At 34.2% G+C, this 17303-nt stretch overlaps 1 protein-coding gene across 1 annotated transcript in view; it reads right to left on the reverse strand.

The window, feature by feature from the left end:
• Positions 1 to 17303, reverse strand: part of ck (unconventional myosin-VIIa ck) — a 215250-nt gene that overhangs the window by 115256 nt on the left and 82691 nt on the right. The window contains exons 3-4 of the mRNA XM_072532811.1: positions 9320 to 9580; positions 5732 to 5886 (exon numbers count right to left, since the gene is read on the reverse strand). Of these exons, the coding sequence (XP_072388912.1) occupies positions 5732 to 5886; positions 9320 to 9580 (416 nt within the window). The remainder of the gene's footprint in view (positions 1 to 5731; positions 5887 to 9319; positions 9581 to 17303) is intronic.

Raw genomic sequence — 17303 nt, forward strand, 5'->3', positions numbered from 1 at the left:
AATTAATTAATGGTCGTGGATTGTATTGGTGTTATTTAATAATTTAATAAAATACATAATCAGCAAAAATCTTATTTAAAACATGCGAACGGTGTTTGCAATCACAATTAATGCAGTGTTTATGCTTGTTTACCATTGGCTGTTAAATAATTTGTATTCGATTGTTTCGTCTGTTGTACAACCATCGTACTTTTTAGGGTGTAGTAGTTGTATATAAGTACCTATTTTTTATAGTAGTGTAGTGAAGCGGTACTTTAAAGCAAAATGAGTAATTTGGAAGAAAATAAAATACAGTCGAAACGTAGAGTGTTATCATCAAAAGAACGGCGTTTAGTTCCGAATGTCGAAAGTTATTTCAATTTGGAAAAAAAATAATATGGGTCCATTGACATCTATTATGGCAGTTCAGAAACGCACATGCGATGCTTGCGGTATCTCAGAGAGGACATTCCGAAGAATTAATAACATGAGTGAGGATGAAATAAATAAAGTTAGCAAGAGAAATCGTCGACATTAAAAAACTTTAGATTTGCACCATTCAATTAAACTTGCAATTAAAAATATTATATTTAATATGTATAAAGCCAAAGAACATGTAACAGTTAGTGCTGTGTTACAAAAAATAAAAGACAAGGAACTGTGTGACACTAGTTTAACAAATTTGTGGAGAGTGCTGAAACATTTAGGTTTTCGATATAAAAAGACAAATAATACAAAGAATACAGGTGATTACCATGGACATATGGATGCAAATATTTTTTAAGAATGGTTTGAAGAAAATTTGTTAAAAAAACTAGAGCGACCATCCATATTAGTGTTGGATAATGCATCCTACCACTCAAGAGTAAAAGAGAGATTTCCTTCAAGCAGATGGACAAAAGAAGAAATAAAGTTGTGGTTGACAGAAAAGAAAATTTATCACAGTGACATATTTTTAAAAGTCGATTTACTTCAATGGTGTGGAGAGCACAAAATTCAAAAGAAATTTGTTAGTGACCAAATGGCTCTTACATATGGCTATGAAGTTCTTCGACTTCCGCCCTACCATTGCCACTATAATGCAATTGAGTTAGTTTGGGGTATAGCCAAAAATTTTTATGATAAACATGCATCCAAAACAACAGATGACGCTAGCGTTCTTAGTTTATGGAAAGAATCGCTAGAACAAATAAAAGCAGAAAAATGACAAAATTGTATTAGACATACGGAAGACATAATCGTTCAGTCTTTTCAAACCGAGCGAGTTATAGATGAGGTCCGGTCTCTAATTATTAGTATAGACAATTCAGATATTGACGACTCTGATTATGAAATATCAGACAGTGAATAGGACAAATCTTTTGCTAAAAAGAAATAACAAAAAAGTGTTTCGGAAATTCAATTCGAACTTTGTGGTGCGTTTTAGTTAAACGATAAAGTACCTTCGGTCTAATTACTGGACTGCATATTTTCAATAGCTTTGGTATTAATTACTGGACTACACGTGTTTAAACATTTTGTTTTGCTGAAAACTCGGAAGTGATTTAGTGCCAATTTGTTTCAAGGTTATATTTAATGCAGTGTCTGCAGAAAGTAAATTCTTGGATGTATTTTATTCAAATTTGGACATACCCGCAACTTGGCAAGTATTTTCCAATTGTACTGCATGCAAAACCATTCGTATAATTTTCACTCTACGCAAAATAGAGACTTATAGAGACCTTGATGAACATTTGATGTCAAGTGCCTGAACGTCTGAAGTGTGAGAACAAATAATTTCGAGTATTCGAAATATTCCGTCCCACTTCTTTTAACACGCCCTGTATATACATATTATATTCATTTTATTTGCCTTTGATACAGTAAAATCCAATATTATTACTGAACATAAAATACAGGAAATTTAATATTTTTAATAGGGGGCGTCCTTTGGGCATGACAAATAATCACCCACGGATCAACTGAGAACATGACAAAACGAACTGCTGCTATCATTAATTGTAGAATTTTGATTGAACATGATAAACACATGAATACATACACCACGCTCAATTCGCAGGCAATAATCGGACATCCGCACCACAACTGACTGATCCTACGGTGAGGTGATCCCATTGCACAATTAGTTAGTGTTATGCAATCAAAAAACCAACCACATTCTTTCTAAAATCAGATTATCAGGCCATGTATATTTGTAAACAAGTACTTCACGATAAGCTAAAATGATTTAACCCTCAAGTGAATCGTTGCGCCATCTGTTAGCTCCTTTGTTAGGCCGCACACAGTGAGTACTGGAAAGTTTAATTGTCAATAACGAGTTAACCTGTTTTAGTTCACAAAAATGAGTTATGTCGTCATGTTGTTGTTCAACATTCAAAACATATTCTAGCCCTTGTTAATGATCTAGCATTATGATTTGATTCAAATGAAAAAAAGCGCAGTATTTAACTAGTCCTTTACTTATCCATGCCTTACTTATTCATACAACGCTTGAAACGTTGACTATAAAGTTGCTATTATTCGGACATAGATTTTGCTTAATGATTCTCAATTTGGAGACGTGGAGTCTGCCCTTAAACTGCAAGATAGGCTCTACACTGATATTGGTTATGTCGACGTGATGACAAAATGTAGAAGTAAAAAATTTTTATGATTGTGAATCCCCAAAAATAAGATTTAGTTTCTGTCGAAAATTGATTTCAGTCAAAAATAAAGTGTCATGGTTGGCTTATCATGAAATTAAAATTCTTAAGAAACAACCAATTATGTTAATAATCAAAACAAATTGAAACAAGAGCAACAATATGTTAATATTGAACTAGGTGGGAAAGGTCATAAACTCTTTAATGGATGTAGAACTACCAATCTCTTGTGTATAATATAGACTATTTTAAATAGTGTATATATATATATATATATATATATATATATATACATATATATATATACATATATATATATATATATATATATACATATATATATATATACATATATATATATATATATATATATATATATATATATATATATATATATATATATATATATATACTAGTTTAAAGTTAATAATAAAGTCTATTTAATAAATATATTCCCAAAAAATAGAACACACTACGCCTATGCACATATAAAATTTCAAAGGAATAAACTAAAATATCATATTTCTCTCATTCCCATTCTTTCTAAGAACGTAAATATACTCAGTGACATTAGAAGTGTTACACCCAGAAGGAATAATTTCTTGAACTTAATTTTTTGGCAACATGGTAGATTTACATCAAGAATGAAACGATAACGTTGTCAAGAATTTTTATTAACAAGTAATTAAAAAAAAAATTAATAATGTGTTTGGCGACCCCGCAGCTGAATACACTCCTGTATACGTCTAGGCATTGACAAAATGAGATGATTGATGTCTGCTTGTGGCACCTCGTTCCAAACAACTTGAACTTCAGGTATTGACTGTGCCAGAGTCTGTGGAGGAAGGTGCAAAGTGGACAGTCTCCTTCCCATCATATCTCATACATGTTCGATAGGATTTAAATCCGGAGCACGGGGCGGCTACGACAAAACATTAACGCCAGCTTCCGTGAAGAAAATTGGAATATCTCGGACATAATACACGTGGAGAGAAATACACCTTGCTCCAACTAATTATGCAGGGAAAGATCCAAGGAAAGAGAAGCATAGGGAGGCGTAGAATGTGGTGGCTGCGCAACCAAAGAGAGTGGTACGGATGTACATCAAATTTTTCAAACTTTCAATCAAACTTTTCCGAGCAGACGTCTCAAAAGTCCGAATAGCTATGATGATTGCCGATCTCCGCCGCGGAGATGGCACTTGAAGAAGAAGATATTGTTACGGGGGCAAATTTTATGAAACTTACCTTACTTTTTCACTTATTTACATGGGCTAAGCATATAAATAAAAATGACCCTGGTAAGAATTTAATGCTGACTTGACATGGTTGCCGCTACCGTTTAGTTCAATTTGTAGATTAGTCACCGTTAATGGAAAATTGTCCGACTATAAAACCTTATCATCTGAATAATTTTCAGATTTTTTTTTTAATTAACATGTCTCAGCAACAAAGGCCAATGACACGGTTACAAAAGTATGGGATAGACTATATTTAAAATTAATTGCAATGTGAGCAAAATAATAAGAACAATATCTAAGTATATGGCGCAGTATAGCTGATACTCTTTGAGAAACATTATCACATTATTAACGTTACTATTGTCACTAAGAGTGGCCGTTTTGGCCAGAACCTACTTTTGCTATGATCAGATTCGATTTAGCCTTGATATAATAGCCTCAGTATACCTACTAGGACGAAATAAAGGATCCATCGGGTATTGACGGAGAGCGTATATATAGTAGTTCGGCCGAAGCTTAGATGGCTTGCATAATAGTTAATGAAAGAGATATAGTAAGCACGATCGGTGTAGAACAGAAAAAAGATGTTACAGTAGTATGATTATTTATTAGGTATATTTTAAACAAATTAATTCAATGACTTATTATGTTTGCTCCTAACGCCACCTGTTGACGTATTAACAAAGCATAGGTTGTTTACTTCTAACAGACATGTCAAATTTAAACAAAATATTAAATTACAAAAAAAATATGAATAAATATCATTTGATAGTAAATTTAATTATTATACAAACTAAATATGTTTAAAAATAATAATTGCATTTATATAAAATTATTCTAAAACGAGAATTGTGTTACTAATTTAAACTAATGACTCAACATTGTTATTAATTGGATGACATTTATTACTTAAATTTTGACAATCGCTGCAAATCGAATCTTTTATTGACAAATATTCCTTTAATTTTTTATTTGTCATTTCTTCTTCTTAAGGTGCCATGCATTTCTGCGTAGGCGTCCACCGTACATCGTCTTGTCAGGTGAGATGTTAAATAATTCTGTTTTTAGCAGCATTGCGAAGCATTTCATAGCTGTGGATTCCTGTCCATTGTCGAATATTGCGCAGCCATGACATTTTTTTACGTCCGAGACCTCTCCTACCCTCTATTTTCCCTTCGAGTATCAGTTGCTGAAAAGTGTATCGTTCTCCTCGTATAATGTGCCCCAAGTATGCAGTCTTCTTACTTTTTACATAATTAAAAAGTTCCCTATCCTGTAAGCCCGCTCTTCTGAGTACTTCCTCATTTCTGACCCTGTCCGTCCATGATATTCTGAGCATTCGACGCAGGCACCGAGCATTTGTCATTTAATGTCTATATTTTGTTAGTTATTTTCCATGCAGTTTTTAATTTAAACCTGATTAGAGTAAATATATGATGACTAGAAACGAATTGATCGAGAGTAGTGAATCGATGTGAAGAAACGCTATTTTCGTGACGCTTGCTTTAGCATTTTAGTATAGGGAAAAAAGTAATACAACGCCAGTATAGAAGCTTGACTTCAAAAAATCTTGTACATTTAGTAAGTTTAAAGTTATACATAAACCAATAAAACTTCGTTCGAATTTTCGTTATATTTCTAAAATAATTGCTAATATGACAGAAAGACTTTGTTTCATTTAGAGCTTGCTTTGTTCGCTCTGAGAAGTCCACGAAGGACGAAAAACTACGAAATACGTATAAGCGAATGGTGGTTAGTGCATTGAAATTAAATCATAACTGTCTTTCGTGTTATACATAAAGGTCTAAAAAAATGATAATGGTAACTTTTGTCGGCGAGTTCAGAATATACTCCCACTGTACACACTCACCTTCTCATATGTCCATACGAATTATCACCAATGGCAAATATGTGTGGAGGTAATTCGCCTATTTTTCGTTCTTTGTATAATTTGATTTGATCGGCAGTGTATATTGGAAGAATTTGATATGGATTGACTGCAACTAAAATTGATCCAGTGTATGTCTGAAAATAAAAAAATAAACACATAATGAGATTAAGGACGTTAATAGGCCAGATATTTAATTAAGACACCTTATAGATGCCCCAGTTAATTTCTACACATAGTTAGATCAGTAAGCAAAATATATATTTTATGATTTAATATCGGATCGTTTGAATTTGTTATTATCTTACCATTTGTACTTTTTCTTATAAAAATTCATCTTAATTTTATAAAAATTCCGAGTTTTATAAAAACTAAATCAAACTATAAACCAGGCGGTATTTGTTTATAAAATGTCCATCTTTAAGTGGGAAGAATATAAACGTAGTTTTTGCATAAATCGCTTTCAAATATCAATAAAAATCATAACTTCACTATAGGCTATTGGTTACGTACTTTAGAAAGGAACTACAACGTTAAAGAAGTTTTATTTTTTCATATAGTCAATCTTCTTCTTGGGGTGCCTGTCCGTTCCGAACGTTGGCGATCATTCTGGCTATGATGACTTTGTTGGTTGCTATACGGAACAGCTGTGTTGAGGTCTTTCTATACCATGCTCTCAAGTCTTCTTCGTCCTGGAGCCCTTTTTCCTTCAATTTTACCTTGCAAAATGCATTGGAGTAGCTCGTATCTGCCTTGATTTCTCATTATATGTCCCAAGTACTGCAGCTTACGGCCCTTTAAGATGTTGACCAAATACGTGGTTGTGTTCATTCTCCGCAGTACTTCTTCATTGGTGACTTTGTCTGTCAATGGTATCTTCAGGATCCTTCTGTATAACCATAGCTCAAAAGCCTGAAGTTTTGATAGAGTTTCCGCCTTCAATGTCCATGTTTCTACTCCGTACAGAAGCACTGAGTACACGTAACATTTAAGAAGCCTTATTTTTGTTTCTAGGGTGAGGTCATGGCTCTTGAACTCAGAGCTCATAGTCAAGAATGCACTTTTTGCCTTTCCGATGCGATATTTAATCTCTTGGGTATTGTCCCACGACTCGTTAATTATAGTTCCCAAGTAGTTGTACTGTGACACACGTTCAATTCTCATTTGGTTCACACACAGATTGGCTCCAGTTATGTTTTCCTTGCTGATGATCATTAGCTTGGTTTTGCTGGTGTTTATATCCAGTCCATATGTTCTACTTGTTTCCGTTATTTTGTTCATTAAGTTTTGTATCCCTTCTAGGGTATTGGAAAACACTATTGTATCATCTGCATACCGCAGATTATTGAGCTTGACTCTATTTATTGAGATGCCTGCATCAATATCTTTTAGAGCCTCTTCAAAAATGTGCTCCAAGTACAGATTGAATATCAGTGGTGAAATTACGCACCCCTGTCTCACTCCCCTTAAGATTTTGACCTGATCTGTATATTCTCCATCTATTCGGAGTACCGCTGATTGATTCCAATACAGGTTAGCTATTATTTTTAAGTCTCTTCCGTCAATCCCTGTCCTCTTCAGCACCTCGATCATTTGTTCATGTCTGACTCTATCGAAAGCCTTCTTGTAGTCAATCAGGCATGCAAAAACATTACAGATGACATCTCTACATTTCTGAAACAATACCTGCACGCTAAATAAAGCTTCCCTCGTACCAACGGCGTTCACAAATCCAAACTGATTGAGCGCAATTCGTTCCTCACATTTCCGGTAGATTCTTTTGTGGATGACTTTTAGAAACAGCTTCAGCAGATGATTCATTAGGCTTATGGTCCTATAGTCTTCACAAATTTTTGCTTCTGGTTTTTTTGGGCAATGGTACGAACTCCGATTTGAGCCACTCTACTGGTATTTTTCCTGCCTTGTATATGGTCAATGAACCACCAAATATGAAAAAATCGCGGAGTACTACCATTTAAATGGATGCGTTTTTGAGAAAGGGGTGAATTTGTCCCTATGCACTAGGATGCATTTGGATGAATTACATGCAGTTTTCGTTCATATATATCTAGAGAAAAGTTGTTCAAAATTAAAGTTTCTATCTATCTCCAACCATGTTGATAACAAAAGTAAAAAAAAACTGCTAAAATGATGATTTTAATGAAAAATTTTAAAAATTGACAATTACACTCCTCATTCGACTTGACATTGAAATGACCAAATTCTGGGTGTAGTCTTGAGGAAAAGCTTTCCATTCTTCCATGAACGCCAATTGAAGCTGCTTACGATTTATTGGACCAGGTATTCTGTTTCTTACTCTTTGTTTTAGTTGGTCCCAAACATGCTCAGTCGTGTTCAAATCTGAGCTTTGAGCCGGTCAATTCATTTTTGGCACACCGACGGTTTCTAGGTATTGCGTAACCATCCTTTCTACGTGTGGCCGCGCTTTGTCATGCATGAAAGTAAAGTTTTCGCCCACAAACCCACAAAAAGGCATTGCATGCTCGTCTAGAATTTCAGTAATGTACCCGTAAGCATTCAACGCTCCTCTATTAATAAACACGAAATCAGTACGACCTTCGAATGAAATGCCTGCCAAAACATTACAGAGTCTCCTCCAAAATCAACACGTGCTCTTTGAGCACAAGCAGCATATCGTTCCCCACGTCTGCTGTACGTATTCATGCGACCGTCTGTGCCATAATGAACCATCCTGGACTCATCGCTAAACAAAATGTCGACGTTCTGCTGTTAACAAAGGTCTTGTTGCTGGGCAGCGAGCTCTTAAACCAAATTCCCTTAACCTTCTTCTCACTGTAGAAGTGCATAATGTCCTCAGGTGGGCAATTCAAAAACGGTTTTGGATTACTCTAGCCGTAAAGAACCGATTTTGCAAAGAAGTGCGTTGTAAAGAACGGTCTTCTCTGGCCGTCGTGATTATTCTCGCGCCTGATCCTGGTCATCGTTCGTGAAATCCAGTTTCTACGAATCGTTGGTATGTTTTTTGGACCATACAACGACTGATTCCAAGCTGCCTGGCCACTTCTCTTTGACCCATTTCATTATCAATCAAAGTAAAAATTTGAACAGATCTAGCAAATCTCTCACCATAGTTTTTAATTTAAAAATTGAACAAGTTCACTCTTTGAACAACTGTACACTAATGAAAGATTTTTGAAAACCAGAGCAGCCATATTCCAAGAAAAACAACGTACAAACAACACGTGCATTCTCCGAAGTCGTAAAACTGATATCAATTTTGCGAACTTAATACCCTTAATTGACCTGTCGGCACCCAGTGGCGGTGCCTGTAAGTGTTTCTGCATTGTGGGATTTTATTTACAATAGAATAAATTGCATAAACTTAAAATTATTGAAAAATTCTTATAAAATTCTAGGTGGCCTCTTTTTAATGAAGTACAGTTTAATTTTTGCACAATAATTCTGCAATCTAACTGTTTGAAAAAAGTTTGTCCAAAACTGAAACTGTCTTCGGATAGTTGAAAATTTTATCATGAAAAAATCTACTTACACTGTATACTTATATTATAAAGATTATTGTCTACTTACGTAAATGAGATTTTCGTTGTATCTAATTAAAAGATTCCTAAGAATACCGGCTTCGTGGAGATCCCCCAAACTAATCATGTCTTCCACGCCATGAATGGAAGTGGCGTGCATCGCTTTGATGCGCCTCTCGGGGGAAAGCCAGTGCTCGTTACCATCGTCATCTCTAACGGCGATTCTTCTACCTTCAGCTGATACCACGCATGCCCCGATTGCCACGTCGAATTCCGAGCCAGTAGTTGGTTCTATCCATATGTAATCACCCTAAAATATAATAAAAAAACATTAGTTACTTTATTTTTAAAGAAGGTTAATAGCTATTGAATTAGAAAATAATGAATAAAATAAATAAATTATAAGTTTACTATGCATACGAATGATGTCATATCCTAAACTTTAATTTGCATGATCACAAGACTATGACATTTGGAATATGCAAATGTGTCAAGATGCTCAGAACATATACCTACTTTGGAAATTATATTTCTAAACATAAATAAAATATATGTTCATAGTCGTAGAGAAGTAAAAGATAAGGCTACAGAACTAACACCGGAATAAAAATAAGAAAGAAGTATGCGCATTATATCCATCTCAGTTTATATCTTTATTGATTTTTTTCTTCACGTGTCATATCAAAACTATCCGACGTTAGCGATTCCCATTGCGAAGCCTTCTCAACTTTCTGGCAAATAGAATGATTGTCCTGCAGTCCTGCAATCTTTATTAATACCAATATTACGAGTAATCCCCTTCACATACACTTAGTGCCTAAGCGTCGCTCACCAACTATCCTACTCCCTCCAGTAATTTGAAATTTGCGTCGTTAAAATGGAATTGGGCAGGACACGTCGCCAGATTATCAGACAACCGATGGACAAAATGTATTTTAGAGTGGAGACCAAGACAAGAATCAATACAGAGCAGAGGACGCCCACAAACTAGATGGACTGACCACCTGAAGCGCCTTAGCAATAACTAGATGCAAGCCGCACAATACAGAGACACTGAATAATTCATTCCTATTTTCCTATCGCACCTTGAACAAAATGTATCAAGAAATATATACATATAATATATATATATATATATATATATATATATATATATATCATCATAAGTGGCTCGACAATCCGTTGTGGATCTTGGCCTGCTCACAAAGAAGTCGCCACTCCTGTCGATTCCTGGCAACTTCCCTCCATCTTCTAACCCCTAGAATCTGTAGGTCTTCTTCCACATCATCAATCCATCTCATTCGTGGTCGTCCTCTGCTTCTTGTGCCCTCTGGTTTTGAAAATGTTAATCTCTTCGTGTATTCGTGATCTGACATCCGAGCAATGTGTCCAGCCCATCTAAGTCTCTGCACTTTAACGAATTTCACAATATCTGGATCGGTGTATAACTGATACAGTTCAAAGTTGTATCTTCGACGCCATAGCCCATTTTCATTTACGGCCCCAAAAATCTTTCTAAGAATTTTTCTCTCAAAAATACCAAGAAGTCTTTTATCATTTTGAGATAAGATCCACGTTTCAGCCCCATATATCAAAACTGGTCTTATTAAGGTCCTGTATATATTAAGCTTTAGTGCACGTTTTATATTTTTATTTTTTAAATGTCTCTGGAGGCCGTGAACAGTTCTGTTTGCTATTGCTATGCGTCTTTTTATTTCGTCGCTTGTCGTGTTTGTTGCGTTTACTAGCGATCCAAGATATGTAAATTCTTTGACTTGCTCAAAGGTATGGTTGTTAATTTGAATCCTTTGTTGGATATTTCGAGGGTTTTTAGAAACCAACATATATTTGGTTTTTTCCTCGTTTACCACAAGTCCTAATTCACTTGCTGCGTCCGCAAGCCTTGTAAAACACTGCACCATGTCTCTCATACTTCTGCCCACTATAACTATATCGTCAGCGAATGCGAGAATTTGCGTCGATCTATTAAAAATAGTTCCATTCATTCTAATATTTAATTGTCTGATTGCCTTTTCCAAGGCAATATTAAAAAGCAGACACGCCAACGCGTCTCCCTGTCTTAGACCATTATTAATGTCAAAGAACGTAGAATTTTCTCCTTCAATTCTAACGCATGAGCTTACGTTTTGCATTGTTAGGTGGGTCAACTTAACTAACTTAGGTGGGATCCCAAAGTCTATCATTGCATTATATAATGCAGTTCTTTTCACACTGTCATAGGCTGCTTTGAAGTCAATGAAGAGATGGTGTGTTACTATGTTATATTCATATATATATATATATATATATATATATATATATATATATATATATATATATATATATATATATATATATATATATATATTGAAACTTCTATTCATTTTGATTCAGTCGTGAAAAGTTTGACTAGTTTGTGCTCCAATGCCATAATATTAGGCATATTTCCTCAGAACAGTAGCAAGCTTTTTCTGAAAGTTTCAATGGTTGCACATTTCAATAGCTCAGAGAACTATTTATAAATCTTTCTTTGTTTTATTAAATTTGAACTATTTTACTAAATTTTGGAGACATTAGTTGGACTTTTCTGTTTAAATCGGAATCAGCTCAAACGGTTGACAAGATTCAGACGTGTAAAGTTTGACAGAAATATCAGAATATACAATTTCACCTCAAAACATAGCTGATACCTTAGACAAGGAAAGAGAGAGGACGCTTAATCGTATGGAAATAACTGAAGACTAAACCGGCATCAGTAGATCGAGAATAATGGATATATATCAATAAATGGATTTTTTTCAAAATTTATAATTGAACACTGTGTAAAATCAGTAGATCATCTGAAAAATTAGTAGACCTGGTTACTAGATACTTAAATTAGCGTTACCTGTCCTCTCTCTTTCCTTGTCTAAGGCTGATGCCAATAAGATCAAGGCCAAGCAAGTCAAAAGTCAAATTTTTATTACTATCCACTGTCAATTATAATTTTTTACAGGTTTACAGCATTTATAATTTTTAAATCAGAATTTTTTTTAAAATGATTCCTGGATTGGAAATCGAAAGGTTCATGCAAATAGAAAATGTAATTTTCATTATTTAACATGATTGTCTTGTACAACAACTTTTAGTTGTTATGTAAGAGAGGAACTTATATAACTAACGAACAAATCAAAATAACTCTTAGCCCAAAAAATCTAAGATGCAGATAATTAAATTCAAGGCCATGCATTGCGTCAAAAGATTTACTTTTCATGTCACAACCGATGCATTTGTCATTATCTATAGGTGTATTTTAAATTAGCGTAAACTGTTTTTATGTAAAACTTAAATACAACCTATTTAAATAATTTTCGTCGAAGTGTCTACAAAGTTTTTCTACTACAGGGACAGCACATTTTGAACGGGTTTGAACACCCAAAAGTATATAAAAATCAAGGTTAGTTGTCTAGTATTATTTATATATATATATATATATATATATATATATATATATATATATATATATATATATATATATATATATTCATTATTTAAACACCAACTTGTTTGCAAGACTTAAAGAAAATGACAACTATAAACTTCAAAAACTCAAAATACTACTGTTATCCAAACTGTCAATATCTGTTTATAACATAACATTTATAACATTTTCTGACGTTCCAGACTTCATTACATTTCAGGATTTTTCAATGGCATCTTGAATATTCTAGAATTTTAATAGGTATAGTTTATTTCACGAAAAATGGTTGAGTGCTTAACGATTGCAATAAAACCCGACCGCAAGTACCCCAGCTTAGTCAACATTAGTTGAGCGGGTAAGTATTCAGGTAAAATTGAAGCTACTGTTGAGTGTCGTTATCTTATTTGTATAATAAATTCCTGGTAATATAAAAACGATTAAAAAATCGTAAAAAATTATAAAAACGATTAGAATACATTTTATTTCATAAAGTTGTAAACATTTTAACAGTGAGTTTCACTATCAATAGTTGATCTTTTAATGACCACAATAAATTTGTTGATAGTTAAGTATTTCCTGGAATAATTATACAGGTTCCCTCTATTCTGTATAATTTGTAAAAGTATATAAAACCGATGAGAAATTTTTAAATATAAATTTTGTTTCATTTAGTTGAAAGTGTTACAAGTATTACCAGTGTTATACCTATTTATTCCTATAAAACAGCATTATGTGGCGTCCGTGGAAAAACATTGATGGTGCTTCTTCCAGTGTTCCAGCAAAAAAAAGCATTTATCTGCTGACGCTAGAGAAATCGTAAAAACAATATATAGTTCTTTACTTACAAGAGGACTTACTGCTAATACTGCTGCCAGTGAAATATCTGATTTAACGAAAATACCTCTAACCACAGTGAAAAGAATTACATCAAATCCCATTAAGTCAAGAAGGAAGCGTAAGGATGCCGGTTCTACCAAATGTATTGACGAAAGTGATAAGGACTTAATAAGACGAAAAATTTACACAATGTACGAAGAGCAACGGATACCTACATTAGATGCTTTAAAACAACGACTTACTAATGATGATACACAAATAAACTGTAGCCGCATTAGTCTTTGGAGGTTTTTGTCTAAAATGGGCTTCAGATATCGTACAATTGACAAAAGGCAAGTGCTTATGGAGTCCCATCGTTTACAAAAGTGACGTACTGAAAACTTCTATAAGAAAGTACCGTACAGAAGATCGACCAATAATTTATCTGGACGAGACATGGTTTGACACTCATGAAACACCATCCAAAGGATGGTCCGATTCTTCCAACAGGTGTCAAACAAAAGCTCCATCAAACAAAGGGAAAAGAATAACAATTTTACATGCAGGATCAGAAAATGGTAGAGTCCCAAATGCCTTATGGCTTTCTGCAAAGAACATTAAAGACTCCTGCGTGGACTACCATGAGGATACAACGGCAGAGCTTTTTAAGCAATAGTTTAAGAATTGTCTTATACCTAACCTTACTCAAAATAGTGTGATAGTAATGGACAATGCAAGTTACCACAGTCGTCAATTACATAAGTCTCCAAGTGCAAATAACACGAAAATTGAAATTCAAAACTACCTGTTAGAAAACGATATATATTTTGAAGAAATTTATTTAAAAAATGAACTGTTAGAAGTGTTAAAATCATTTTCTATTAAAAAAAGTATATGTTTGTGACGCATTGGCCGAGGACATGGGACATACAGTGTTACGGCTTCCGCCCTACTAGTGTTTATTTAATCCCATAGAGCATATGTGGCACCAACTAAAGTCAAATGTTAGGTCACAAAATGTTTCTCCGACTTTAAGTGGTAGTGTAGTCGAATTAATAAGGAAATGTGTTGATGATATCTCCCCAGAAAGTTGGAAAAATTCAGTACGCCATGTAATGAACGTAGAAAATTCATATGTTACTTTGAATCACATAATTAAACCAATTGTTATCAATCTTGAAGAGGATAGCGACAGCGAAACAGAATTAGGTATTTAGGAATTCATATCTATATTTTGGTTATTTTGGGTATTTTTTTTTGTAAATATTAACTTGTATATATTTTTCTATATTTTTTTTTTCAATTCATCCATTTTTTGTACATTGTGTATTCGTTTGTATGTATATACTGTAAATAGAACTATTATTACTGTACATTTTTAACGATATCCGATTAGGAAGAGCAAAAACTTAAACACGCCAGTTTTTTGCTGACAGTCCTAAGCCTGTAAAAAGTGTGAAGGAAAGTATCTTTCTGAATTTAGATCCATATACTACAATTATTCACGTAGAATAAAAAAACTTAATTTATTATTTCTAATTATTTCTTGATAATTAACTCAATTATCAAGTATATTCACTTGAACAACCTGAAAATACCATATGAAATAATTTAATAAATTTTTATAATAGTGTATTACACAGCTACCAACGAAGTGCGACCCTGTGTACTTCGGTAGTTTATTGAGAGACTCTTGTATACACAATAGGATTAACTCAGGTAACCATTAAGCACTCAACCATTTTTCGTGAAACAAACTATACTTATTCTTTTTAGTCAAGGGACTTCTGTTGGATAAATATTACGGAACTTTCGTAAAACTGCTCCCTGCTTTATAGTTATTCGCCTCGAATAACTGGGTATCAGGGACCGCACCGATTGAAGCCAACAGGGTGGATCAGTTCCATGATATGGAGTTAATCTCTCGATATGCACTACCTTGGGTTTACTTCTAGATGAAAACTGAATACGGTAGATTAAGTCGTTTATTTTCTACAGGACGGTAGAAGGTTCTTCCCAGTTTCATTGAATTTTCGGAGAAAGGCTTTCTAACGTGTGGGATTATAACCACATACGTAATGTATAATCATACTGGGTCACCTCTTTCGAAAGTTGTACCAGTAGCATGCATGTTGAGCCTGGCTTTGGCTTTATCGCTTTGAAGCTTTAAACTTTTACAAGATTTTCATTAATTCTTGCCTTAATTCTGATCAAAAATTTTGTCCTTGATTAGAATGTAACTCTAAAGGAACTACATGTCTTGCTATGACGTGTGTTATGAATGCTCCTACTAGTGTAGTCGCTTCTTGATTAGAAAGGGGTGCAATTTCAGGACCTTTTTGAAAAATAATCCATTGCGACCATTAAGTACTTATTTCCTCTCTCTGTCATCGGAAGTGGACCGAGAATATCCACTGCAAGTCGTTCAAAAGACTCTCCGGAAAGATATTGTGCCATTTTACCACGAGTTCTTGTTTTAGGACCTTTTCTTCCGTTACATAAATCGCATTTATTACACCAATCTTTTACATCTCGTTGAAAATTGATACAGTGTCTGGAATTCTGGCCAGTGTTCTTTTGACTCGAAAATGTCCTCCAAAAAAAGCTGCTATGAAAGTCTTACAACACACTTTTAATATGTGATTTTGGCAATACCACTTGTTGAAATGTATGTACTCCATCGGGACCTTCCCACTTCCGACATAATGGACCATTGGAAAGGTACACAGATTCCCATTGAGCCCAGTACGTCTTTATAGTTCCACTGTAACGAATTTATTTATTTCATGCCAAATAAGTCTTACTCCATTTTTAAGCCATTCTCATACGACTTTTAACTAATTATCTTTCTTTTGACTCTTCTTTAGGTTTTAAAGGGAAGCCTCATCATTATCTTCTTTCTGTTTAACTGTTGTTATCCGGAGACTTACATCTTCGATTAAGTTCTCTTTTTCTTCAAGCTGACACTGAATTTTATTTTTTAATTCATTTAAAGCGTCTTTGGAGTCTTCTAATTGTTCATTCTACCACCTGTTTTATTAAATTTTCTATTTCATTTTTACTAATCGCTAGTTGTTCCCTTAGATGTACGACTTCTACGGGATGCCAGACTCTCTATGTCACTTGTGCTCACTGGTGGAAAATCAATTTTTTGGAGACATATATGTCTACTAGTATTTCTAGTAAGACTATTTGACGGCTTCTAAATGTCGATCTGGGCGACCTTCTAACCTCAATATTTCGTTCTTCTGTCGTTGCCTGGGATCGGCTTCTGCAATTGTTTTGCAAGTGACCTATTCTTCCACAATTAAAATATCTTCCGCTTTGATTTTGAGATTTTTGTTGAAGATTCTGCAGTATGCTCAACATCTGGGATAAAATAGATTGTTGGTTATCCGCGGTTGTGACTTCTTCATTTTCTCGAAATCTTTTGGGTTAGATCATACACCTGGACTGAGATTAGTGCTTCATTTAGCATTTTGTGATGTTGTAATTGGAGATCTTGTTGCATTTCGACTTTCAGTAGTCCATCTATGAATGTATACCAATTTGTTCGAGAAAATCTTTAAATACCTGGGGGTACACCAAATGCAATAATTGTTTAATGGAGCAAGGAAGCTGCCATTTTCTTCTCACTCACACCATTTGCTCTAGCCTCAGCTTCGAATTAAAAACGATAAGTTTCCCATGTTTTTTGACCGTCGAATTTGGGTGGTTTTAAAAATTGTCTAGTTCTAATTGTACTTGGTTCAACTAT

Source organism: Diabrotica undecimpunctata, chromosome 5, assembly GCF_040954645.1.
Source record: "Diabrotica undecimpunctata isolate CICGRU chromosome 5, icDiaUnde3, whole genome shotgun sequence".
NCBI classification, from domain to species: domain Eukaryota; kingdom Metazoa; phylum Arthropoda; class Insecta; order Coleoptera; family Chrysomelidae; genus Diabrotica; species Diabrotica undecimpunctata.